Here is a 26,822-nt window from a genome sequence, read left to right on the forward strand (position 1 = left end):
TGCAGGTTGTTTGGCTTTATTTAAAAGAACAAACCAACATCTTTCATGAGTGCTAACACAGAGGTGGCTCCTTGCTGTCACCTGACAGAAGCCACCCAGCACTCAGGCAGGTCACACCCTTGAGGGACTCCAAGTACAGTGTCACAGCCTGGGCAGCACACTGGCCCAGGATGGCCACATGGTAATACACTCCTCACTACACAAATCTCCCTTTGAAAAAAAAAGAAAAAGAAATCAAACAATCAAGTCAGAGAAGAATTATTTTGCTCCTTCAGAGAAGAGGGTACATGCTTGGTAGCTGAGGCCGGCTCCTTCTGGCCTCTCACCGTGGGGTGGGGGCCAGGACTCCTCAGGATGGTGTGACCGTGGCCAGGACACGGCCAGTGGCCTCCTTCTCCGCTGAGGATGGAAGGGATCCATCCCAACGCCCACAGGTGGGGGCGAAGCACTGGGAGCCCAGCCTGTCATCAGCATCCCCGAGGCCCCCGCAGACGAAGATGCAAATAGCTCCAGGCCCACGCGGCTCCCAGCCTGCTGACGAAGGTGGCTTGCTCTCGTTTCTTTTTTTCACTTTTTTAAAGGGAGCAGATTTCAGAGTAAGAGCTGGCAGTTCGGGGAACTTTTTCCTGCTTTCCAAACAACCATGACGATAATGGAGACCCTCTCCTAGCACTTTCCACTGATTCGAAGGGGATGGGGAGGATGGAGCCTTCCTCTGAAATGAGTGGCCCTCGGGCCCAGTCAGAGGACATCTGGGACGAAGAGACCCTGTGCTCACACCAGAGGAGCTGGGACTCCCCTCAGCCCCTCGCTGGCCTGAGGCTCCTCTGACAAACAGAATGGCATCTCCCCATCCCCAGCTCTTCAGAGGCAACCCCCCACACACTTGAGCACCTGGAGATCACTGGGTAGCCCCGAAGGCTGAACCCTTTAATTTAGAGGAAACCACTGCTGCCAGAGGTACAGGAGCAGCTCCAGAGCAGTGGACATCACAGCAGAGCAGGAGAGGGTAAACTGTGATGGAGCCTAAGAGGAGGAAACTCAGGAGTGGGGATTCCTGCTGGCGGGGCTGAGCCTCAGGACAGAGCCTGGTGCAGCTGAACCACAAAAGGGCAGGGCACACAGATCACACCTTGTTCTGAGGCCTGCCCTTCTTACACAGACAGGTATTTAGGCAAGATTTTAGACCTCCAACCCTGCATCAAGCCCCCTACCTAGTAAAAATTCTGAGAAGCATTTCCGTTGCCCCAGGACTCTTGAGGACTTCATCCCTAGGGTCCAGCCCTGGCCTCCCCAGCCCAGCACAATTAGGGGTCCGGTGGTCCTGGCCATGCCAAGCCGCAGAAGACAAGGACAAAGGGCTGTGAGTGCCCAGAAGCTTTGCCTCCTTGGAGAGCCTGGCTCCAGCCTCATCAGGTACTGCCTCAGTGGAGACAGACAGACACACAGTATCCTCACGAGGGGGGCTGGAACAGGGAGTCCAGGGACAGACGGAGCGGGGGCTGATGGGAGGTGCTGGGTGCGGTGTCCATTCCCCAGAGGAGGAGGTGGGAACCGGCAGCGAGGGGCCGGCAGGCCTGTCATCTCACCAGGCCCCCCTGGGCGGCTCAGCAGGGCGAGTTCCAGCAGAGAGGGCCATGTGGGAAGCTCAGGTTCAGCCCGTTTCCTTGGCAACCGGTCTTTTCCAAACCCGAGGCTGGTGAGGATCTGCGTGGTGGGAGCCTGCAGACCTGCAGGGAAGCGGCTGTGCCAGCCTGTGGGTGGGGCGTGACTGGAGGCGGGCCAGCGTGCCACCTCAGGTAGCGGAGGGACAGGTGGTGCCTGGGAGGCAGAGGCTGGGTTCCAGCGGGAGGGACCCGCTCAGTCCAGTTGGGGGCACTTTGTTTTAACGTTCATCTTTATTCCACTTTGAAGCAATCACAGAAACTTCAGTGTCGGAATTGCAGCCCTGAGGAGCTCTATGGTTTTTCACGCTTCCTTTCCCATCACACATTTTTTTCTCTGAGCAGTGTTAACCGGATTTACTGAGGAGAACAGCCTGATTTAGAGAGATTTCTGAATAGGTTTCCATTCCAAAGGAGGGCAAGGCTGGCCCAGAGATGCTTCAGAGGCAGGGCTGGAGGAGGCTGGCCGTGAGGGTCAGCGGGAGCAGCAGCAGGAGTAGGGAGACCCTGGAGGCCGCGGTCGCTGAGGGATTAAACACAGACAGTAAAGGGCCTTTAAGTGCCAGGAGCTGTGTTTGTGGCCCACTGCCACTCATGTGCAGGACTAGACGGAGCGTATTTTTGTGTACTAAATTCACTCCAGGCTCCCTCTTGCTACCCTATTATAATTTTTCTTTCCCCTGGTTTCTTTACATATTCATTTCTTTCAAAATTACACTACATGTATATTTATGCAGTTGCCTGAATCCTCTTTGGATGATTATTTTTAACATTTATATTCATTATCCAGGTCTGTCTGGATTCCACAGCCAGTGTTTCTGCTATAACTGTTTAGACCCTCTCAGGGCACTTCATCTTGATCATTTGCAAAGATGCAGAGTGCCCTTCAGTTCACTCAAGGTTTGGGGAGAAAGGCTTGGGAGGATGCCCAGGGATTGTGCCCACTCTTCTGTGGGGTGTGACCCTGCCAGCCCGCCCTACCTGTGCCTGAGCACTGCTGAGACAGCATCCCTTCCAGAGCCACCACGTAGTCGGGGCCCAGCCAGCTACGATATGTCGTCTTTTCTCCCACAGGTACCACCCGGACGGTGGCATCCTTGAAAAGCAGGTCTTGGCCATGATAGCTGGAGGAGTCGAACATTTTGAACCCATTCTTATTGTGGTCATCTCCAAAGAGGTCCTGGAAGCACACAGCAGATCAGCTTTGCATCTGGGCTCACAAATGGTCACCTGGGTATCACTTGCCATTAATTGCTTTATGCACCAAGGAGCAAGGAAAGTCAGGTGCCAAGACTCTGCTTTAAAATCATCGACTCAATGACCTCTGTCACCAAAGCTGATGTGGAATAAGAGATGACCAGAGCCACCACAGTAAGACAGCCATCCAGAAACATCACACCAAACCAGCTCTTGGATATTGAAGCCTGAGCCTTCACAGGAAGAAAACTCAGAAATGAGAGAGGATGTGGGTGAGATTACTGAGGGGTCTGCTAAGTCTGCTCAGCATTTCTCATCCTTTTCTACCAGGCTTTCTCACTCTTTTTTATGGGTATCCTTTATCCCCAACCAAAATGATTTCATAAGAGAGCCATTCCTTCTGATACCAGTGCTGAGAAAGTACTAGGTAAGTTGAATATCCTTTACTAACCCACCCTCCTCACACCCAAGAAGTTCTTGAGGAGCTGTTCTCTTCCCTGTTGAGGGTTCTCAGGGTGAGTGTGCTATGGCTCCTGCCCTAAGACAGTCAGTAAAAAGGCCAGAAGGGATGTGAGAAATGAGGAATACATACAGGACATCAGAAGAGCATGGACAAATGCCCACTTCAGCCTTCAAATACTGGTCAAAGGGGAAAGAAAGAGTAAGGTGGCTATTGATCTTTTGGGGGTACTCATGGATCCTCGTGAGGATCTGATGAAAGCTCTCAGCCTTCTCCCCAGAAAAGTGCACATCCATATAGGGCTCTTCCCCCACATCACTTCAGAAGGTTTCGGGAACCTTGGGGAAGCCCACAGACCCAGAGTTAAGAACTCCTGAGACAGAGGGATTCCATAGGAAAGATGAGATTAAACATCATTTCCAAGGTTAGGAACTGGCCTGGAGGGTCAGCTGGCTCTGCAAGTCTGTGGTGCTTATGGAAGGAGGGAAATGAGGTCAATTTCAGTCTATATCAGGTTGGGGGTGTGTCGAGGGGAAGGTTTGGAACCTGGGGCAGTCTTGTCAGATGGCCTGTGTTCAAATTTCAGATGTGTTTTGAAAGTTGATTTGTTGACTGACTGGAAGTAGGGTGTGAGAGGAAGACAGGAGTCTGACCTGACTCCTGAGGAAATGGGAAATCTGAGGCTGCTATTCACTGAAGTGGGGAAGATGGAGGGAAAAAGAGGAGTCCAACTTTGACTTGTTCAGGTCAAGATACCTGTTAGAAATGGAAATGTCAAATAGGCAGCTGCCAAAGATGCACGTTTGAGATTAAAGGGTGAGACTGAAGCAGGGTTGAGGATGTACACTCAGCAGTCATCGGTATACGGATGGTAGTTAATGATGGGGCTGGATGAGATCAGTAGGGGTATGGGTGCCGACAGAGAAGAGGGCTTAGGATGAAGCCCGGGGTGCTCCAGTGGTTACCAGCCAGGGAAATGAGGAAGAGCCAGCAAAGGGGATGGAGGAGAGGCTGGGGAGGTGGTGGGAGAGCCAGGCAGGCATGGGGCCTGAGGCGCCAAGGGGGAAACTGCATTCAGGAGGGCGGTGAACTTCAGGAAGAGGGAGCTGCAGCCAGTGCTGCTGAGAGGCCAGGGAGACGTGGACTGAGAAACAGCCACAGGATTTAGCAGCACGGGCCACTGAGACCTCGACCAAGGCAGTCTCAGCACCTGGAGGGGCCTGTCTGGAATAGTCTCCATCCTTAAGAGAGGCCAGGAAAGGAGGAATTGATGACTCCAGACTAGAGATGGCTCTTTGAAGGAATTCTACTATTAAAGGGAGTGGGGTTATGGTTATAAGGGGATGTGAGACCAAGAGAAGGTTCACTTGTTTTTACAGGATGGTAGAAGTAATAGCAGGTTTGTATGTTGGTGGGAATGGTCTGGCTGAGAAGGGAAAATTAATGGTGCAGGAGACAGAGGGGACAGTGGTTGGAGGGATGGCTTTGACTAAGTGACATTCACAGAATTTCTGAGAAATTCCCTAGAATTTCCTCAGTTTCTCCTGAAGTCTGCTCCAGGTAGACTGAGGTGACTGAGGGGCTTGGCTCGCCTCTGTCACCATCCCCACCCCGCAAACCACCCACGGGGCAGCTCCTGCCCTCGCTCACCTGGGCCTTGTCCAGCAGTCCATACACAGTGAAGATGTTGGTGTCTGGACGGACCATGACAGCATGGGATGGTATCTGTGCCAGGTTACAGGCTGCAAACTGGGTCACCTCAGCCCGGGCCCCATTGGGACACAGCAGCTCATAGTCCTCTGACATGAGCTCAGCAGCCCAGGGCTCAGAACTGTGGCCTGAAGGGATGAAGCAGAGTGGGGGAGAGGATAGAGAGACTGCTCTCCTCAGGGACCCCAAGTCCTTGACTGTGATATCTGGCCAGCTCCTCAACCCTCTACACTCTTCAACTGCTCTGCTCTATCTATAACCAGAATGAGAGAACCCAGCTGGGCTTATAATGTTATTTGTAGGGAATAAGAAGCATGTACTATGTAGCAATGAACTATATTATCACTCCCATTTTACAAGTGGAGGAACAGGCTCTTAATCACTCTTTAGCAAAGAACTCCATCTTTGTGTCATAGGTCTCAGGCTTGAGGGTACAATGGACTCTCCCCTAACAGCTGAAATTCTCAAGCCAGATGGAATAAAACATCACATGTTGTGATCTATAAGAGGCAATTTCAAATGCCCCTTCTTGCAAAGAATCTCATCAGGTAGGCTAGAATGGGACCCAGGAATCTGCATTTTAAACCAGTAACTCAGTAATTCTGATGCAAGAGGCTGGTCCAAAGGCTTCCTGACAAACACTACTTTCAGGAATCATATTATTTTGTGCCTTTGTATATTCACTTAGTATACACTGCCTTTCTATCTCCAGAAGGAACTCCAGGTGGGTCCTTGAGTAGAGAGAAAAAAATCTGAGTGGCTCTGGGAAGTGGGTGCCTCTCCGCAAGTGAACCTCACAAGGGCCCCGTCTCCTCCCTGAACCTCCAGCCCAGGACACAGAGGGCACAGGCTGGGCCCAGGCAGGGCTCACCGCTCCCTCCTTCTGGGGGATGACCCCCAGTGCTGTTGGTGGGTGGTTGGCAGGTGAGGGGGTTATGACAACAGGGCCTGGAACTCTTCCAGCTCTGTTGAGGCAACTGGTTTTCAGCCTTAATGACTTTCATAGGCATGGTGGGATCTGAGCTTTGAAATACTGATTGATGTTTTTTCCCTGCATGTCTTGCTTTCCCTTCACCAATCTCTACCTTCCCTTCAGGCCTTCTGCCTTTCTGCCCTGAGTTCCTGGGAAGAGATGTGTTAGGAGAGAGTGGAGAAGACTTAGCTTCCAGTGTTTGGGGTTGCAAAGCCTGGAGTGTAGGCAGGGTATACAGAAAACGCAAACAAAAAATGTTGAAGGGAAATAGTTTCCAGTCTTCAAAATGCAAAGTCCACTTCTCTCTCCTTCCCCAAGGAGGGAGAACAGAACGGGGCAGGGGAGTCAGGTACAGGCCTGCAACCCAGTAGAACTTCAGGTGGGGGCCTGGGGCCCCAGAGCAGAGTTCCTGGCCTCTTCTCCCCAGTGGAGCCCAGGAAGGCGACTCCAGGGAAAAACACCACCTCATGATGTGAATGGGGGGCGTGCCCTGCCTCACGCACCGTGGGGCTGCAGTGACTCCTGCACACGGCACTGACGCGGCGGGAACAAACACAAGCTCTAATGTGAACCGAAGACCCTGGGGCGAGCGGTCCCTGCCACCCGACCCACACACCTTGGTGCCATGTAAACGCCCTGGAAGGGGCTTCTCTAAACTGACTGAGTGGCTACCATTTTGGGAGAATGGGAATTTGGCTTCCAGAGAAATAGACTGTCAGGTGGCCTGGGCACTTGGATATGTAGCCCGAGGCCTGTTCTTACTGTTTGGCCCTTGGGCTCCTGGGCTCCCCAAGGGGCAGAGCCTTCTAGACTCAGTCTTTCCCTGCTGCCACTTGGCCTGCAATCCCAGGAACATCTAGTGCTAGATTCTGCTGGAGATGGGGAAGAGCCCTACCAGTCTGGCTCTGTCCTGTCCCAGGGCTGACACATACCATTTGTATTGTCAAAGACCGTCGTGTGCTTGACAAAGGCAACGTCCCCTGCATTCTCAACCAGGCACCTGCCACACAAGAAGTCAAGACAGGTATTGGCAGGAGGTCCCATCCTGGCCCCTGGCCCCAGGCCCCCTGCCCTGCCGCCCGGCCCCAGCCCACCGGGTACCTGAAGGCGCCACTGTGGCCGTAGTACCTCTCCTGGCTGCTGCCCACACACTTGTTGCGGCCTTGCTCATCCCCCACGCAGAGTGCACACAGTGAGGAGGGGTAGTTTTTGGGGTTGTTCACAGGCACACAGCTGGCACTGAAGAACTCACTCACCGCTGGGGCAGAGGGAGAGGGCTGTGTTGAGGGGCCATGGCAGAGAGGGTGACTGCTCCCCCACAGATCTGCCCCCCTTGCCTGGTGCTATGGCTCCAGGCCACCCATTTGCTCCTGCCCATCCAGCTCAGAGCGGCACGTCCCCTCCTGTGAGGATCACGGGGATGGGGGAATGCAAAGATTGTCTAAATAAGAGAACCCACCTTCCCTTGAACTCCCTCAGGGACAGGGAACTCACTACCTCATAAACTCTTCTGTTCCAGTCAGAGCAACTGCCCAGCTGTCTGGGAGTGGGAGCAGCCAGTCCTGACACCTTACATGTGCTTGTGTGGGTGGTTAGAAAAAAGATGTGTTATTTTCCTCCAACGTGCCAGCCGGGACAGAGGTGTGTGTGCAGCCAGCTTCCTCCTGCCTTCCTCACACCATGAATGTGCATGATTTAACACCCAGGGAGGGCCCTGCCTATGGCATATGGTAGGTGCTGGGTAAACGTGTCTTCTTCAGCATTTATATAGATAGCTGGCCACTTCCCAACAAGGTCCCCCAGATGCCCAGTAACTGGACTAGACAGCCTGTGAGCCAGGATGGTGTGAGCCAGGCCTTGAGCAATGCACTTGGCCTGCTCCCCGCCCCACTGGAAATATTCCACTCAGAGTAAGTGGGTAGGGGTACCCTCCACAGAACCAGACACCATTGTCCTGGGTGTGGCCAAGAATATTCCCTAACCTTCCCGAGAGCAAGGGGCACATCAAAAAGGAAGAGGAAATCTCTCTAGGGCTGCCTTCTCTGGGGTCCTGCTGGGAGAGGACCTCAACCCTCAGAACTGGCCCTGACCCCAGTGAACCCCCAAGAAGAGCTTACATATGTGTCTGCAGGGGGCGGTACCTGTGAGGACGTCGCAGTCCCTGGGCCGGATGAAGCCCCTCTGCACGAGGGCGCCCACAGGGATGTCCCAGCCCGCGGGGCTGCCGAAGCCCGGGTGGCAGGAGCGCTTGCCCCGCAGCTCATCCAGGGTGAAGGCATAGGAACTGTTCCGCTTCACCACGGCCACCACGAAGTACGAGTTACTACTGTCCTCCCCTGGGGAAGGGACACCAGTGAGGCCCTTCATCTGTGCTTATTGGCCTCGGCTGAGCAGGAACCAGGCCAGAGCCTGCAGATGTTCCCTCCAGTTGCTTTGACCTCAGAGCAGTGGCTCTGACCCCATGCACTGCTCCCCACTGCTGTCAGACCCTGGCTGCCCAGGCTCAAGAGCGCCCAGGCCAAGAGCCAAGCGGGTGTTCAGAGAGCGTTTCTGGCAGCGAGACCTCTGCGTGTCCCCTCATTGCTGAGGGGCAGCCTGTGGGGCTCCACTTTTCAGCAGCTCCAACTGCTGAAACCAGAAGAATTTCTTTCTTTCCTTACACTCACGTGGTATTTTTCTCACCTTCTGGGAGAAAAGTGGAGGCATAGCTGAGGTTGCAGATGCGCTTTCCCTAAGATGAGAGAGTTCTCACGTCCAAGTGGAGTGGACCTGAGGTCAGTAGACCTAGGGACAGAGCACCTGGGCCCCGGCCATTGAAAAGGTGTTCATGAGCTGACAGGAAGGTGGGTCCCAGGGCCACCTGCCATGAGCCACGTGGTCTGGATGGAAGAGGCTGAGGAAGCTTTCTAGTTCAGACCCTGGCAAATTACTCAGCCTGTTTTTGTACAGCCTGGGATGCAAGCTAAAAATAATTTTTGTATTTTTAAAGCGTTGTTTAAAAAAAGAACATGCAGCAGAGTCTGTATGTGGCCTTCAGAGCCTGAAGTGTTTACTCTCTGACCCTTCACAGAAAGTTCACTAAAGCCTGCCAGGCTTCCAGTGACTGGGTGGGTACACTGTGCCTGGGGCCAGAGTGGTTTTCCTGTGACAGACAGCAACTGGGAGAAAGACTTTTTTAGAGAAGTTTTGTAAAAAAAAAAAAAAAATCAACCACCTCCCCGCTGAGGCCAGTGGGCTGGCACCCGCACTCACGGGTATAGTGCTCCCCGGCTGCTGGGACCAGCCCATATGTCTTCCCTGCTGTGTAAATGTCCTCGCCCTTTAGGGTCACAGCGTCAATCTGCCCAGCCTGCAGAGGGGACAGAAAGAGTGGTCAAGCTGAGGTGGGTCCCCAGACAGCTCTGGCTGTCAGGATCTGACAGAGGTGCCAAAGCTGGGTCTCTCAGGAACTCTGGCCTCAGGCTCCCTACCCCTGGGAACCCTATCCTGCCCCATCTGCCCTTTCCTCTCCTTGTAAGGATGCTTGGAGGACCACAGGCCTGAAACCGTCCAGCATCAGCACTCCCGTTCATGGGTGTCTTTCAATCTTGCAGCGCATGTTTTCTGAGGGTCTCCTGTTGCCAGACCCTGTTCTGAGCAGAACCTAGCACAGCGCCTGCTCTCGCGCTCCATGTGGGTCTCCCCATGGCTCCCTAGCCTCAGGGACCCGGGCATTGCACGGCACCCCCAGAACCTGGCCAAGGACTGGCACACCGCAGGAGTGCTTTACATGCTTCTCAAATGTGTCCGTGAATGGGTGAACGAGCCAGGTCTGCAAAGAAGACAGTCTCAGGGTCTACGGGAGGAGGCTCCAGGGTGGAAGGATAGAGCCCTGCCTCAGGAGTAGCCCAGGTCCGTCCCCCCTCAGAAGCCTCTAGAGCCCTCCGGTCACCTGTGCCCCATCCCCACTTGTCCATTCTGAAGCCTCTGGACAGGTGGCTCCTCAGACCCTGCAAAGAGATTAACTGATAATCAAGCCATATCCCAAGGAAGAGGTGGTCCAGGGAGAGAGGGGACACCGGCACCCCAGGAAGGTGCCCCTCACGGTCCAGGGCTGAGGCTTGAAGTTATGACGACAGAATAAAGGCAGTGATGTTGATATTCTGAGCCTAGGGGGGCATCTCTGGGGGACCCCTTCCCTCCCATTTAGATCTTCTCCTACACATTGCGATGCTGAGGAGGAACCCAGACCCTAAGCCACAGCCCAGGGGCCAGGCCAGCTGACCCCTGCTTGCCTGGGTCACTGTGGTCAGGCAGGAAATGGATATTAGAGCTACACTGGATATTACAGCTACACTGGACATCATCTCTGAGAGCCTTAGAAGTTAGAACTGAGGATCTCTGAGCCTTTTGCTGGGGTTTTCAGGACCACCCCCCCCTAATGCCAGCCCTTTCCTCCCGTGGTCCTCTGTGAGCTCAGATGAAGAGAGGAATTGTTCCTGGAGAGAGCTGCAGCTCCCTGCAGCTCTGCCTGGTCTGGGGCCCCTGCAACTAGCCACTCCTCCACAGGACAGCCTGCCCACGACTCGGAAAAGAAGAGTCCCAACCCCTGAATCTCCCTTCCTCAATTCCAGCTGGCCTCCCCTCCCTCAATGCCATATCAGGCTCCAGGCTACCTCTGGGGTGAGAGGCTCCCCCACCCTTGACCTGGGTGTCCTGGAGCAAGTTACTTCCTCAGCCTCCCCTAACCTCAGTCTCCACTTCTGATAGTAGTCATACCCACCCCCCAAGTGTTATCATAAGGATTAACTGAGATCACCCACATGAAGGCTTAGCACAGTGCGGGGTACGTGGGAAGTGAGTGCTTATGAGATTGTTAGGGTCATGATCCCGGCCCCATGTCATTCCTGCTCGCTTGCCTCTTTTCAAGTCAATGTGCTGCTTGGCTGGGGCAGGGTGGACACCCCAGGGCGTGTGACTTGGTTTGCACTTGAGGACCACCTTGAAAAGAGCTCCTCACCATCAGGCCCCACCCTAGTTGATCTTAAAAAACCAGGAAGGAAGCAGTCCAGGAGCAGAGGAGACTCCTGTGACCACAGTAGGACCTCAGTCCTGACTGCAGGGCCATGGGGCTGCTTCCCATTCCTGGCCTCAGTTTCCAGTCATAGAAGCAAAGCAGGACAGAGCTGAATGGGTCTCAAGACCAGGGTCAGGTGGCAGGCATATTAATGAATGCTTTAATCAATTTAATGGGCCACGATAAGCTTAAAAAAATAAGACTAGGATAGAATACACAGAAACTATTAGCACACATTGCACTTAGTAAAGGTGAGCACTGTTTGGTTTCATACCTCTCTATAGGGGATATATATTTTTACAGGTTTATTTCTGAAAGAAAACTTTTTTGTGTGCTAGACTGTGATGTAAAATGTATTTCTGATTGCATTGAAGTTTAATAAATGATGACCCAATGCCACCCATCGATGTGCACAAGAGGAAACTGAGACTCAGAAAGGGACAAGGACTTGCCCAAGGCCACAGCATCATCAGTGCCAAGCTGGGCTAGCCCCATGGTCCTTCTGCTCCTGGCCCACCTGCTTAGCAGGGAGGAGTCCCTGGGCTCCCCCAAGGGAAACAGCCCCCTTCTCCCTGCCTTTCCCGTACCCCTCGCCAAGGGGTGGTGGCTGCTTCCTGTGGCAACTTCCTCCTCCCTGCTGTCTGGGGAATTGTCATAGGAGACTTTCTTCTACTCAGGCTGCCCTGTATCCTCCAGGTAGGCAGAGGGAGGGCCAGTAAGGACCATCCCAGGCACTGCCACTGCCTGCCCACCTGGCCCGATCTGCCCTCTGGACACAGCTCCCACCTGGATTCGTTCCATGCACTGCTGGGGGGACTCGGCTGACACACACTGGATCTCTGGCTTGAGCCTCTGCCGGCTGAAGGCCACAGCCATGTCTCCACACTTCTGGATCTCGGGTGTGGACAGCACACACCAGCGCAGGTAATGGGGCAGTCCTGTGTGGGTGTGAGCATGTGATCACACTGGCCTGCATCAGGGGCTGGCCCTAAGCAGGAAGAGCCTAGAATCAGACCCAAGAGAAATTCTGGCTCTTTCTTTCCATGGTTAGCTATAAAGGTAAGTTATTTCTCCATCTGATCCTGTTTCCTTACCCAGAAAAGAGAGGACAGAATCCCTTTCACGGGGCTGTGAGAAGGCTTGAGGCACAGCATCTCTCTGGCTGTAGGTGGTAGATACATGGGGGTGGGGGCTAGAGGCATGAAGTCATTGGTAGACTACTGTAAGGGTCCAGATGAGAAACAGTGCCAGAACCAGGGCCATGGCCACATGGTGAGGAGGAGGAGTGAGGCACTGTGGGAGAATGGGGACATTGTGGGAGGATGGGGGCATTGTGGGAGGAGTGAGGCACTGTGGGAGAATGGGGACATTGTGGGAGGGGTGAGGCACTGTGGGAGAATGGGGACATTGTGGGAGAATGGGGACATTGTGGGAGGGGTGAGGCATTGTGGGAGGATGGGGGCATTGTGGCAGGAGTGAGGCACTGTGGGAGGATGGGGGCATTGTGGGAGGAGTGAGGCACTGTGGGAGAATGAGGGCATTGTGGGAGGATGGGGGCATTGTGGGAGAATGGGGACATTGTGGGAGGGGTGAGGCATTGTGGGAGGATGGGGGCATTGTGGCAGGAGTGAGGCACTGTGGGAGGATGGGGGCATTGTGGGAGGATGGGGGCATTGTGGGAGGAGTGAGGCACTGTGGGAGAATGAGGGCATTGTGGGAGGATGGGGGCATTGTGGCAGGAGTGAGGCACTGTGGGAGGATGGGGGCATTGTGGGAGAAGTGAGGCACTGTGGGAGAATGGGGACATTGTGGGAGAATGGGGACATTGTGGGAGGGGTGAGGCATTGTGGGAGGATGGGGGCATTGTGGCAGGAGTGAGGCACTGTGGGAGGATGGGGGCATTGTGGGAGGATGGGGGCATTGTGGGAGGAGTGAGGCACTGTGGGAGAATGAGGGCATTGTGGGAGGATGGGGGCATTGTGGGAGAATGGGGACATTGTGGGAGGGGTGAGGCATTGTGGGAGGATGGGGGCATTGTGGCAGGAGTGAGGCACTGTGGGAGGATGGGGGCATTGTGGGAGGATGGGGGCATTGTGGGAGGAGTGAGGCACTGTGGGAGAATGAGGGCATTGTGGGAGGATGGGGGCATTGTGGCAGGAGTGAGGCACTGTGGGAGGATGGGGGCATTGTGGGAGAAGTGAGGCACTGTGGGAGAATGGGGACATTGTGGGAGAATGGGGACATTGTGGGAGGGGTGAGGCATTGTGGGAGGATGGGGGCATTGTGGCAGGAGTGAGGCACTGTGGGAGGATGGGGGCATTGTGGGAGGATGGGGGCATTGTGGGAGGAGTGAGGCACTGTGGGAGAATGAGGGCATTGTGGGAGGATGGGGGCATTGTGGCAGGAGTGAGGCACTGTGGGAGGATGGGGGCATTGTGGGAGGAGTGAGGCACTGTGGGAGAATGGGGGCATTGTGGGAGGATGGGGGCACTGTGGCAGGAGTGAGGCACTGTGGGAGGATGGGGGCACTGTGGGAGGATGGGGGCACTGTGGGAGGAGTAAGCCACTGTGGAGGGAGAAAGACAGGACTTGACAAATACTGGGTGGAGGGGCAAAGAGACCCTTCAAGACAGACCCTGGGGTTCTGGATCTCACCCCCCAGAGCAGGTAGGGTTTCCAGGGTACAGTGCTGCCATTTGACTCCAGAGATGCTTCTTCCTCAACCATGAGAGGCAGGGAGGTGGAAGAAACAGGTTCCCATTGAGGCCAAGAAGCACACACACCTCCTGGGGTGTGTGTCCTCCTGTGGCCACCTCTCCAGCAAGCCTGACCACCCCCAGAGTCAGGCTGGGGCCAGCAGGAGAAGAGAAAGGTAGACTTACGGTTGGGGTCACAGAGGAGACCCTTCATGGCATGCAGGTATTCGCGGCCCAGCCATGCCTCATAGGTCTGCGTGGCGATGGGCACCAGCTCGGAGGTGGCGTCTTTGAATAGCAGGTTCTTCTGGCCATAGGCCTCAGAGCTGAACATGTGGAAGCTGCTACCCTCATGGCTGAACAGACGCTGTGTGTCAAGGGGCAGGGGTGGGGGCTGATGATGTACTGCGGGGAGAATCCTTGCTTCCTAGTTCAGCTCCCACTTCCTTCTTCCTGTGCCTGCAGGCCAGGCACCCACTCTGAGGACTGCATGAGCTTTCTCCTTCCCTTGCGCTCCCCAGTGCATTCTGCCTTTTCACACTCAGCTGACTGAACACATGGCTCAAGGCTCAGGTGTGCAATGGTACTGAGCACAAGCAGTGGGGCCGAATTCGGTGTCAGGATGAACAAAACTAACCAAAGCTGGTGTGGCCTGTGGGCAGAAACTTGCTGCTGTTCTATGCAGCAGTATCAGTAAAACATTATACAGCACATTTAATTAATGGTGCACTTTGACATTTATTTTTTTAGTCATTTTGTTTATTTGCTCGTATGTTCTGCCTCTGGGTCCTGCTGCTGCTCTGGCTGGTGCAGCCCCGGGATGGCTCTGAGCTCCCACCCGGGTGAAAGATGAGAAGGTCCTGCCACCCCGAGAAGCTATGTGGGGTGCCCTGAACTCACCTGGCCTTCGTTGAGCAGCCGGAAGATGAGGCCTCCATCTGTGTCAGCCCGGACCACCACGGCGTGAGCTGGTACCCGAGCCAAGTGGCATTGCCTCCATTCGGTGACATCAGCCCTGGTGCCGTCCTGGCACAGCAGCTCAAAGTCCTGTGACAGCAAGGCCTGGCCCCAGGAGGGCAGGGTTTTCCCTGGGAAGATGGGAAGCCTGTCATGGGCCAGCTCCTGTCCTGGGTGGGGCTTGGTAAGGACATCGGGGAGGACCCTTGGGACGGGGCCTGGGGAGAGCCTAGGGTGTCACAGACCACAGACACACAGTGAAAAGCGACCCTTACAGGAAGTGAGAACCAAAACCGCACCAAGAAGTGAGAACCCAGAATCATACCAGGAGGTGAGAACCGGAACTCAGAATGAAGAGGAGCTTGGTGGCTGCACTGTACAAAATCAGGTGTCTCTAGAGACTGTGTCTATTTACTTACATTTTAAATTTGTCACCAATTTCTAATAAAAAGGATTTCAGATATCTGACAATAAAATAACACATATAAACAGAACTGCTTATTAAAGACAAAAAGAATAAGAAAGTAAGAGAAACCGAGGATGAGAGAGAAATATATCGGGAGTTCACCACTGCCATCTGGCACTAAATTTAGTTCCGAGCATAGGGCGATGGTGGAAACAAACCCTGACAGAAGAGGGCAAATTCTCGAAGCTTCCCCCACCATTCCAACTATTAATATTTTGGTATTTTTCCTCCATGTTCTTTTTTCTATTCTATCCTCTAACCATTTTAAATATGGTTAAAGCCATACATGGTAAGCAATTTTACATCCTATATTTTTTTCACTTATTTAAAAATATTTTTCCACATTACTGGAAGCTTTCCATAAAACTCGTTATAAGACTGAATATCAACACCAAACAGGAATATTAATAAGACTAATTTTAAGGATTGTAACTCATGCAATAAAATATACCACAGATGGCCCTACATAACAATATTTTAATGACTTTTAAATTTTAAAATGAGGAGGATAAACCATTGCTAGATAATAGGGAAAAAGATAATTTGTGTGATCACGAACACTCTATTCACTCCAAAGCTATTTAAAAACAAACCAAAAAACCAAGAAAGTAATAGTTTGGAAAACTCCATAAAGGTCATTTCTAATGACTGCATGACAATTTATAGCACTGTCAACAATTACTCAGTGTCATTCTCTCTCCACGCCTCAACTTTCCTCTAGTTTTAAACTGCTACAAAACCTTTGTAATAGAATTCTGGGGGATCGCTTGGCCTTCCCCTGAGACAAATGCATCATTTAGGTATTTCAATCTGCCACTCCAGTTTTCCTTCACTAGGGACAATTAAAGCCATATTACTTCACTACTTTGCACATTTATGTCAATACCACTCTTTTGCTCTTATCAGTCTTGCTGCAATCTTTAAAGACAACTCTTTAAATAATTACTTTCTTAGATTTCCTTAGATTATCATCAAAATTTTAAATGATTATAACCCAATACACCCCTAATGCCAGGCTTCAGCAATACGTGAATTGTGAACTTCCAGATGTTCAAGCTGGTTTTAGAAAAGGCAGAGGAACCAGAGATCAAATTGCCAACATCTGCTGGATCATGGAAAAAGGAAGAGAGTTCCAGAAAGACATCTATTTCTGCTTTATTGACTATGCCAAAGCCTTTGACTGTGTGGATCACAATAAACTGTGGAAAATTCTGAAAGAGATGGGAATACCAGACCACCTGACCTGCCTCTTGAGAAATCTGTATGCAGGTCAGGAAGCAACAGTTAGAACTGGACATGGAACAACAGACTGGTTCCAAATAGGAAAAGGAGTACGTCAAGGCTGTATATTGTCACCCTGCTTATTTAACTTACATGCAGAGTACATCATGAGAAATGCTGGGCTGGAGGAAGCACAAGCTGGAATCAAGATTGCGGGGAGAAATATCAGTAACCTCAGATATGCAGATGACACCACCCTTATGGCAGAAAGTGAAGAGGAACTAAAGAGCCTTTTGATGAAAGTGAACAAGGAGAGTGAAAAAGTTGGCGTAAAGCTCAACATTCAGAAAACGAAGATCATGGCATCTGGTCCCATCACTTCATGGGAAATAGATGGAGAAACAATGGAAACAGTGTCAGAATTTATTTTTCTGGGCTCCAAAATCACTGCAGATGGTGACTGCAGCCATGAAATTAAGACGCTTACTCCTTGGAAGAAAAGTTATGACCAACCTAGATAGCATATTGAAAAGCAGAGACATTACTTTGCCAACAAACGTCCGTCTAGTCAAGGCTATGTTTTTTCCTGTGATCATGTATGGATGCGAGAGTTGGACTGTGAAGAAGGCTGAGAACCGAAGAATTGATGCTTTTGAACTGTTGTGTTGGAGAAGACTCTTGAGAGTCCCTTGGACTGCAAGGAGATCCAACCAGTCCATTCTGGAGGAGATCAGCCCTGGGATTTCTTTGGAAGGAATGATGCTGAAGCTGAAACTCCAGTACTTTGGTCACCTCATGGGAAGATTTGACTGATTGTAAAAGACTCTGATGCTGGGAGGGATTGAGGGCAGGAGGAGAAGGGGACGACAGAGGATGAGATGGCTGGCTGGCATCACTGACTCGATGGTCGTGAGTCTGAGTGAACTCCGGGAGTTGGTGATAGACAGGGAGGCCTGGCGTGCTGTCGCATGGGGGGGTGGCATTCATGGGGTCGCAAAGAGTCGGACACGACTGAGTGACTGAACTGAACTTAACTGAGCACAGAGGTTTATAAACTTTTTTTTTTTTCAAAAGCAGAACCCAATCTTCACAAGGAAAATGAACCCACGGCCAGATATGTATCAGAGCAGGCAGAGCAGCTCCCCAGCCCCACTGTGCGCAGAGCAGTTTAAGCTCCACTGGTGAGACCCAGCTCTTCCTTTCCGTCAGGGAGGCTTACGGGGCCTGAAACCCGCCGCTGGGGGCCAGCCCCTCCACTCACCATCTGTGTTCTCCAGCACTGTGCTGTGCTTCACAAAGGCCACGTCCCCGGCCCCTTCTGCCAGGCACCTGTGCAGGTGGAAGCAACGAGGCAGGCTGGGGTCCAGCTGCCATCCTCCGCCTCAGGAGGTCTGGCCTGGGCCGTGCTGGGTGGGCTCTCGGCGGGCATGGGTTTCACAGTCATGCAGCCCGGGTTCCAGTTCCCCGGTCTGTGTGGCTGTGTGGCTTTGGCAAACTGTGGAACCTTCCTAACCTCTATTGCTTCTAAAGTAGGGATGAGAAAGCAGCTCCCCTAGAGAGAGATCCTTTATAATCCATGTAGATTCTGTGCAGCTGAGCTTGGGGCCTGAAAGGAGCGGGTGCTCATAGGGCGGCTGCTTAATCGGCAGCCTTAACGCTCAGGATGTTTTGAAGATGACTCTGTCCTAAGGCAGGGAATTGGGCTAGACCTTCTCAAGCCACATCAACAACCCTGTGTGGAAGGGCCCAGGACTTTATGGATCCTCCATCTGTCACTGCCCAGTGAAGGAGGCAGGTCAGGGCCCCTGGGCAAAGGGGCTGCCCAGGTCCCTACAGTCAGCAAACAAGCCGGGACTGGACTGGGGCATGTTTCCAGGAGAGGCAGGGTGGGTGAGTCTCTGACTTGGAGGACCAAGAACCATTTCTCCTCTGTGTCCCAAACTTCATTTCCCCTATTACACCCTAGGGGGTAAACACTCGGGTTCCAGGTGGAAACACTGTAACCAGAGAGAAAGAACCAGGAGACTTCCATGCCAGCCCCCACCGGGCATATTTCCTCCTTTGTAGACAGATGGAAGGGCCCCACAAGCAGTTAAGAGACTCCTGTCTCCATGGAGTACTGATTTAAAGGGCCAGCTTGAATAGGAGCAAAGAGAGGCCAGCCCTGAGTTCACGCCTTGGGGGTCCCTGCCACACTGCCCCACTCCAGCATCCTCCCTGCTGGTCCCAGACACCAGAATGGGGATCTGGGAGCAGCAAAGGGCCATTTTTGCCATTTTCTTCTCTCTGAGCCCTTACTTCTCTAAATACACCAAACATGTTGATTTTATGAGTAAATCCTGTCTGGCATATTCTGGTTTGAGGTTTTTAAACTAACCAGGCACATGAACTATAAAAAGGGTGCTTTGATGAGAGGCAGCTGACATCACCACTCCCCTAGGGGCCCATTCAATGACGAGGTGTGTTTTCCCAGTGCTTGTGGCCCCACCCCAGCCCCTCTCACCGGAAGGCCCCGCTGTAGTCGTAGTATCTCTCCAGGGGGCTCTTGTCACACACTCCTTCCCCAGTGGAGTCGCCCCGGCAGAGGCGACAGAGGGACTCTGAGTAACTGGTCTCTCCTGCCCCCGGGACACAGCTGCCCCCAAAATAGTCACTGACAGCTGTGGGAGAAGACAGAGGGGGGTCAATCACACAGCATCAGACCCCCACCCCATCCTCCAGGGAGGGCTCGGGCCACTCAGGCTGTACTCAGGAAGGCTAGACTCTGCAGACTCCAGTCTGAGCAGACCTGGGGAACTGGATCTGTTCAGGAGGCCTGGTTGGTGAAGAGGGTCGGGATCTGCAGGATTTGGGGGCCTCTTCAAGCACCCGGGCCGCAAGTCCACCCTCTTGGCAAATATTTATCCTGTGCCCAGCTACACCCTAGTGCCATGCAGGGTCAGCAAACGCTGGTACTACACTGGGCCAGTTGCATCGTGCTCGGCTAAACCAAGCTCTTCCAAGGTGGGTTCCTTTCTCAGTCTTTCTGCGTCCTCACAGGGCAGTAGATATTTGATAAATGTGCCAAGTGGCTGGTAAACCTCCCACCCCTGGTCACTGTTTGAGAGGACATGACTTCTAGGTTCTTATGCATGAGGCTCTGTGGGGGCAGAGTATCTGTGTGTGTGTTGATGGCGGAGGTAGCACGCATGTGTGTAGTCTATGGGTTTGTGTGTGTGCATGTGTGTGTGCACCACTGTGAGAAGCCCACTGGGAGGTATGAAAGTTGAGCTCATAGTAACAGCAGCTCCCAGCAGCAAGCGCACACCCTGTGCATTCTGCAAAGGCACTGTGCGCAGGATCTCAGTCCTCCAAACCACAGCATTGTAGTAAGTCTTAACCTCCCCATTTTGCAGGGGAGAAGAGTGAAGTTCATTGTGTAATCTTTCTGAGGGCAGGCCATGCTGAGCCAATGTTTTCACTCGTGTTCTTTGAAAGATGACACGCTCTCCCAGGTGCAGACAAACCAGGAGGCCGCCTGCTCAGGGACACAGGGTTTGGGGACACCCGAAACTCAGGTGTGCTATAGTCCCAAGAAGGAAGTTTGATAATAACGTAGTTGTGATGTGTCAGAGGCCACCTCAGATTGACACAGCACAATGGCCAGTGGCTGACTGGGAAAAGAAGCCCAAAGCATGAGAACCAGGGCTCTGGGCTCCCGGCCAGGCCCCCCGGGAACCCCCGCCCTCACCCAACTCTCAGGGACACATTTCGTCTGCAGGACAACCCTATTCTCACCACCTGTGAATCAATGTGGGGCTCTGATTAGCTACTTGTGAGCTTCCTGGGTACAAGCCTCGTCTGAGTCCTGAAAAAATACAGCTTCTGACCCTGTGAAGCTGATGGCACATTTATGGAAATAGCAACCATGTCTGCCGCAGGTGCAAGGCACTCCTGGGCGATGCACCGTCTCCCACGGGGTGGGCTTTGTGGGCCTCTTGTGGGCCCTGTGCTTGGCTGTGCTGTGGAAGCCTGGACGAGGGCCCAGTGCCTGGAGGAGCTGACCAACCAGGAATGTAAGTGGTGCAACACCAGGCCGGCCAGCAGGAGAGGAGGGAGTGATGTCACTGACCAGGTGTCCCGAAGGCCCAGGGGAGTGGGGACTGTGCTGCCCCTTAAAGGGTGCCGTGAAGGTGAGCCTGGGGAGAGGGTATCCTATGAGGGGAAATGCAGAGCCCTTGCGGGAGAAGCCTCTGGTGACCAAGCCCTCACCTCTGAGCACATCACAGCCCATCACCGAGAGGCGGCCGCTCTCTACCAGGTAGCCCACGGGCACGTTCCAGCCCACCGTCCGGTTGATGCCCGTGTGGCAGGACTTCATGCCTTTCAGGGTGTTGATGGTCACCTGGGAGCCCCTCTTGACCACAGCTACGGCATAATAGGAGGTACCAATCTCTAGAAGGAGGGGAGAGGAGAGTAGTGAGGGTGGCAAGGGAGAAGCTGCAAGAGAGGCTGGGACCCTGCCCGGGAGGGCAGAGGGAGAAGGGTGTGTGTGGATGTGCTCACGCATGCGCGTGCGCCGTTCTAGTACTGAGACAGCAAGTGGGTGCAACGCACATGTCATCACAAGACCCCACCCCCGCCAGCCTCAGGTGGTAGCTATTATCCTGAGATGGTAATTCATGCATTAATTTCCCCCTTTTCCTTCCCAAGCCAGCTGGCACTACATTTGCACACATCAAGGGAGCTCTGCAGCCAGACCAAAAACAGCAGTAGCCTGTAAGTCTTTTGTTTTCCAAAAGTATAGGCCCTTAGGAGAACCTAAAGGAACAGAGGGAGTGGTGTCCTGTTATGGGAATAAGGGTGGTTGCAAGGAGCAGAGGGAGCCGGGCAGGGGCTTCCCCCAGATTAGAAAAAGTGATTTCTCAGTGCGGGGCCGGGGGTGGGAGGATAGAAAGACTGGAAGAGAAACACTAGCAATGTGGTCCCAAATCACTCAAGTGAGTTACCCCAAATAGCCATAGCGAGCCGCCTAAGATGGGCCTGGTCTGCATCCTTGTGTAGCCCCCGACCCCGCACAGGGTCTCACTTGGTCACCTGATGACTGTCAGTTGAATGGGGTGCATGTGGGCAGGCAAGGGTCTAAGCCTTGCAAAAGAGTCCCCTGGACCAAATGTTGCCCGGAAGAGGCTATTCAGACAAGACAGGGATGACTCCTCTATGGGGTCCGACGACCAGGGAGCATCCCAGCACACACACACAGACACACACACAGCTGCCCGGGGTGGCAAGATGCCCATGATCAGAATGAAGTTAAATTTGAGAAAACCAAGCTGGTGTAATTTCCTGCACACCTGAGGCTGGCCTGTGCCAATCTAAGTAGCCCCATCGGGTCTCACCCCCTGACTCCCCAGTGTGGCCATTCTTTCTAGCTCCTGGAACACACCAAGCTCTTTCCTCCCTGGGCCTTTCTCAGAGCTCACATCTCCAGAGAAGCCCTTCTGCTGCTCTATGTCAGCAGGTCTCCCATCGCCCTTATCTTCTCCTGCATGGCCGTTACTGTGCTCACAGCACCCAGCACATCTGTAACTGAAGCATTTGGTGTTTATTTACCATGTGACTCCTGCTCTGTGAGGGCAGGAATGGGCTCTCTTGTTTACTAGTCTATGCTCATGACTGGCATGGAGGTGCTCAATTGACGTGTTGAATTAATTAAAAGAATAGCTGTGTCTGGGGCCCACGAGGCACGGCTGTTTCTGGCCATTGAGTGGAAAGGCTGGCTGGTTTGCAGGGCTGGACCATGTCCTGTGTCCTCTGACAGTCATCAAGTGACCAAGTGTGCTGTGCTGGGTACCAGGCACCGGGGCTATACAAGGATGCGGACCAGGCCTGCCTCAGGGGACTCGCTGTGCTGAGGACAGAAAAGACAGACAGAGGGGACAGGACCTTGTGGAGTGAGTGAGTGCTCTGAAAAACAGGAAGGAGAGGCCTTTCCAGCGGTGGGAGGGCCCAGGGGAGCTCTTTGGTGGGACAGCTGAGCTGGGCTTGGAGAGACTAGAGGCACTGGACAGGTGGGGAGGGGATCCAACCAGCAGCTGAGCCAGAGGCAGGTGTGGTGTGAGTGCAGGACCCACATTCCTGACTGCACCCATGTGTCAGGGGCACTCAGACCCGCTCACTGAATCCACGTGACAGGGCAGGGATCACTGTCCCGATGTTATGGTCCGGAGGAGAGCGTGTGGAGGGCGTCAGGGGTCACAGAAGATGACGGCAAGGACAGAACCCTGGTCTTCATGGTCTGTTGGGCTCTGCAGCTCCTGGTCACCACTTCCTGTCCGGCCCATCCCCACTGCCTGCTGTATCTCACAGAGGTCACTGGGATGCAGGCAGCTGGGCCTCACTGACGCCCTCTTCACCTGGCTATCATGCCCAGCCTTATACCAGGTTGTGGGGCAGCGCCTCAGTAAGAGCTGATGGGTGAAAAGGGGCTTCTGGGCTCCCCATGAGGAAGAACAAACTCAGGTCAGCTCTGCGTGTTTCTGGCACCCCCGGGTCTCAGGGGCAGGACACTCTGGGGACAGGACCACTGACCAGCTCGGGGGCTATGGAGTCGGGCCAAGTCCAGCAATGACATACCGCTGAGCGACCTCCTCTCTCCTGCCACCCTTCCCACTTGCCCTCTGACCTTGATCGTAAACCTCGCCCACCACAGGCTTCAGGCCGTGCTCCTTCCCCGCCTGGTAAATGGCTCCTCCATCCAGAGTGATGGCATCAGCCTCCTGGGCCTGCTGGGAACACGTAGGTCAGTGCAGCCTGGCCCCAGGGCTGCTCAGCCAGGAGCTTGGGGATGCCCACCAGCCTGCCCTCGAATAGCCCTGGGGGTGCACACAGTCCTTCCATCTGGCCCAGGAGCCCCATCCTGGCTCAGCCTTGCAGGCCCCTCCCTGCCAGGGCCCAGGGGTCTCCCCTCATCAGGACCAAGGGCTCACCTTATTTTTCTAATTATATTATTTTTAATTTTATTGGACTCTGGTGGCTCAGATGGTTAAGAAGCTGCCTGCAATGAGGGAGACCTGGGTTCGATCCCTGGGTTAGGAAGATCCCCTAGAGAAGGGTATGGCAACCTGCTCCAGTATTCTTGCCTGGAGAGTCTCATGGACGGAGGAGCCTGGCGGGCTACAGTGCATGGGGTCGCAAAGAGTCGGACATGACTGAGTGACTAAGCACTATAATAGATACACATAGCTAAAAATAAGCACAGAATGAAAATCAGTGAAAAGTGAGTGTCCCTCACTTTCTTGTTTCTCCACCCCTTGTCTCTACCGCTAACCTGTTTCCCGGGTTTTCTCTCTAAGATGCAGGTTGAATCCTACAGATGCTCTCTTCAGTTCAGTTTATTCCTTTTCGTTTTAAAAAACACAAATGGGGTCATGATAGAATGATGATTCAACATAATTGCTTTCCACTCTTACGGTGGATCCAAGCCCTGGCCACATGGACTCTGACTGGATTCGCTCTGGGGGCATATCCGGGCTTGAACTGGAAGGAAGACCCAAGTGCCCTGTTCCTTTCCCCAGTGCCTCCCTCCACACCTTGTCCTGTACTAAAGTCCTGCCTCTTAACTGTCAGCGCTAGTTAGCAGACCTCCCACCACTCAGGAAATCTCTCCCACTCCCCACTCACCCACCCAGGACTGTCCCAGAAAAGAAACAAGCCCTGTTCTAGAAAAGTCCAGGGAGGAGGGAGAAACTGCTGTGGGCCACTGAGTGGTCTGTTGTACGGGCTCCCCTGGCTGGGGCAGGTCGTGTCCCCCATGTAGAAGGGCTCTGTATAAGGAAACTCTGCCTCTCAGACACCTTTCCCCATCAGTGCCTGAGCAGGGCCCTCCCGGGGCCTCCCAGCGCCTGGCCTGCCCCTCCTCCGCAGGAAACAGGCTGGCCCTTGTTACCAGGGAAACTCAGGCGATCCTATCGCCCGGCCCTGGCAGGGGGACTTGGGAACCTTTCCCGGTGAATGAGACTGTTGTGTGCTCCCTCCTGAGTCACAGCCCTCTTGTCTGGGCAGAACGGAAGGGAGAGGACTCACCGTGATGAGCTGGACACAGTGGTCAGCGGAGGTGCCCTGGACACACAGGACAGAGGGCTGGATGCCTGCTTGCTGGAAGGCCTTGCTCATGTCACTGCACTTCTGCTGCTCTGGGTCTGAGATGGTGCACCACCGCACCTCCATCCCGCCAAGCACTGGGGATGGGCAGAACAGTGAGGCCGGGCCCCTGCAGCCCCAGCCCACTCTGGCATCCTTCAGCACAAATAGCCAGTCCTCGCCACAGCCCTGCCCTCCCACTGTGGGGTGCTAGGGCACAAAGAGGTGTGGCAGCCCAGGAAAGGGCTGGGCTCACCTGTAAAGCCATGTGTGGGCCATGCATTCCCTGCACTTCCCCGGGGGCAGACATCTGGCCCTTTGCATTGGCCAGGGAGGATCTCCCGGTGTAGCAGCCAGGTTTTCCTCCCCCACCCCTCCCTGGCCTGGAGCACAGCCTGGTGGATGGAAGGATCACCGGCTGGTTCCTGCCCCTCTTGAGACTTTGTGTCCTCTAGCAAGAGAGTGCTGGACTGGGTCCTCACCCTCAGCAGTGTCCCTGGGCCCCCATCATAAACTAGGACATGAGACCAGGAAATGGTTGTGGCTGCCTCCTGAGGAGACTTGCGCCCCTTGGAGCATCGGTGGTTACATCCACGCAGACCCACCCTCTGTGGGCAAAGCTCCAGGCCCCTGACAAGGGGAGGGAGGGGAGTCAGCAGGTTGGCTTCACGTTCCTCTTCCTCCAGCTGGTGACTTCAGGCAACTTATTTGACCTCTCTGAGCCTGTTTTATTGTCTGAGAAAGCAGATGAGGGCAATACCTTCTGCGCTAGAAGTAAACCTCCGTAGAGAGTCAGGATACAGGGTCCTCAGTTGACTTCCACTTAGGCTCCTCCTCTGGTGGGGACCCTCTTGGGTCCTGGGATCTGACCAGGTCAGAGTTCCAGAGAGCCCCCAGTCTAGGGGCCCAGCAGGGAGCCTCCTCGACTAATCACCCTCCCAGCCAGGCCTGCCCTGAGGTTTTGGGTCCATTTCCACCAGGCAAGGACCCTCCCACGGCAGTCTGTGCTTCCCATCCCTACTCCAAGGGTCAAGACTGCAGATTCCTCCAGTCTCCCTTTTGCCCCTCTTGGCCTCCCCCAGCTCCGCCCCAGGGATGTAGAACTGCTCTCCTCTCTCCAGTGCTCCAAACCTGCACCCTGGTAGATCTGGCAACTGCTGGCCCTGATCGGAGTGGCAGGTCCATTTTCTGTACTGATGGTCAGAGCAGTGGCTTAAAGCCATCCTTTCACCAGCCTCTGCCCGCGATCCCTGCGGGCAGCCGGGCATCTCCCCGGAGGTCCCACCTCAAGTCTCAGCGTCAGGGATCCTGACTCCTTTGGGAGCGGACTGCCAAAGGAGAAGACCCTGCCTGCACCCCCTCCTCTGTCCATGCTGGGCACCCTGGAGCGGCCTCCAGGGCAGTTATCTCTCACCTCCTCCCCTCCAGTCTCTCAGAGTCTTCTCCCGCCTCCCTCCGGAAAAAGTAGAGCCTCTCTGGCTCCTAGACCCTCCCTGGGCTTCCTAGGCATCGAGAGCATTCACTCTCCGGACCTCTCCGCATCCAGGACTCTCGCCTCCATGCCTCTGCCGGCGCCTCTCCTTGGCTCCCTTCGCTTTTTCAATGCCCAGCTCAATGCCGCTTCCTCCAGGAAGCCCTCCAGACATCCTGGTCTGCTCCGGTCAGTGCTAGTACCCTCCCCTGTTGTCCTTCGCGCCTTTCCTAATCTCCCCTCTTTCCTGGGAAACAAAGTTCAGGACACACTTTTCAGCCCGCGAGACCCTCCTGTGGCTGGGGGTGGGGGTTGTGGCTGGAGAACCCAGCACCTGCGCCCCAGCTCCCTCTCCCAGGGCCGGGCGGCGGGGTCTCACCAGTGCGCAGAGTCAGGAAGAGCCGCAGAGTCAGCAAGAGCCACAGAGCCACGCTGGAACCCCGCATGGCGCAGCTAGCTGGGGCCGGGCTGGGCGCGGATTTTGTCTACTTCTAGGTCCCAGAGGGTCAGCAGCAGCGGGGCTTTCTTCCTCCTTCCTCTCTGGCACTGGCCTTCAGCTCCTTAAGAGCGGCCGGGGCGTGCTTTGGTGGCGTCCACGCCTCTAGCGTGCACCCGCCCACCCTCGACTGGACACCTGGGCTGACCTGGGTGGCCCTGCCCTTCCCTCTGGTGCCCCCTGCTGGAGCCTCTGCAGGTGCGCAGTGGGTGGTGGAGTAGTCTCTCAAGTCTCTTGATCCCCGTGCTCCTAGGCCTAGACAGGCACACACAGCTGTTTCTGAGAGTCAGGTAACTGCTGTCTAGGGCTTGATTCCCCGAGCTGACCGGTGTTT

The 26,822-nt window shown here is 54.2% G+C and overlaps 1 protein-coding gene across 3 annotated transcripts; it reads right to left on the bottom strand.

The window, feature by feature from the left end:
• MELTF (melanotransferrin) lies at nt 1-26,647 on the bottom strand. Of its 3 annotated transcripts, none has more exons than XM_006054216.4 (16): nt 26,372-26,646; nt 24,465-24,619; nt 23,065-23,167; nt 20,652-20,834; nt 18,904-19,060; nt 17,662-17,729; nt 14,657-14,844; nt 13,943-14,123; nt 11,847-11,998; nt 9,257-9,353; nt 8,146-8,340; nt 7,106-7,262; nt 6,937-7,004; nt 4,972-5,159; nt 2,646-2,844; nt 1-2,187 (listed from the first exon to the last, which is right to left on the bottom strand). In XM_006054216.4, the coding sequence occupies exons 1-16, from the start codon at nt 26,436-26,438 to the stop codon at nt 2,105-2,107; spliced, it is 2,241 nt and encodes a 746-aa protein (XP_006054278.2). In that variant the 5' UTR covers nt 26,439-26,646; the 3' UTR covers nt 1-2,104. The 3 variants fall into 3 exon arrangements, with proteins under 3 accessions (XP_006054278.2, XP_006054279.2, XP_044798994.1); XM_006054217.4 differs by having other exon boundaries at nt 23,065-23,164; nt 26,372-26,644; XM_044943059.2 differs by lacking the exons at nt 23,065-23,167; nt 24,465-24,619 and having other exon boundaries at nt 26,372-26,647.
• Nucleotides 26,648-26,822: the final 175 nt, after the last annotated feature.

Source organism: Bubalus bubalis, chromosome 1 (assembly GCF_019923935.1).
Source record: "Bubalus bubalis isolate 160015118507 breed Murrah chromosome 1, NDDB_SH_1, whole genome shotgun sequence".
Taxonomy (NCBI): Eukaryota; Metazoa; Chordata; class Mammalia; order Artiodactyla; family Bovidae; genus Bubalus; species Bubalus bubalis.

Coding starts and splice junctions, on each gene's coding strand:
- MELTF (XM_006054216.4), bottom strand. CDS start 26,438: ATGCGGGGTTCCAGCGTGGCTCTGTGGCTCTTGCTGACTCTGCGGCTC. Junction 9,354..11,846: donor AGTGCATGGAACGAATCCAG/GTGGGAGCTGTG, acceptor TCCCCTCTGCAG/GCTGGGCAGATTGACGCTGT. Junction 2,845..4,971: donor GACTGCTGGACAAGGCCCAG/GTGAGCGAGGGC, acceptor GTGTGCTTCCAG/GACCTCTTTGGAGATGACCA.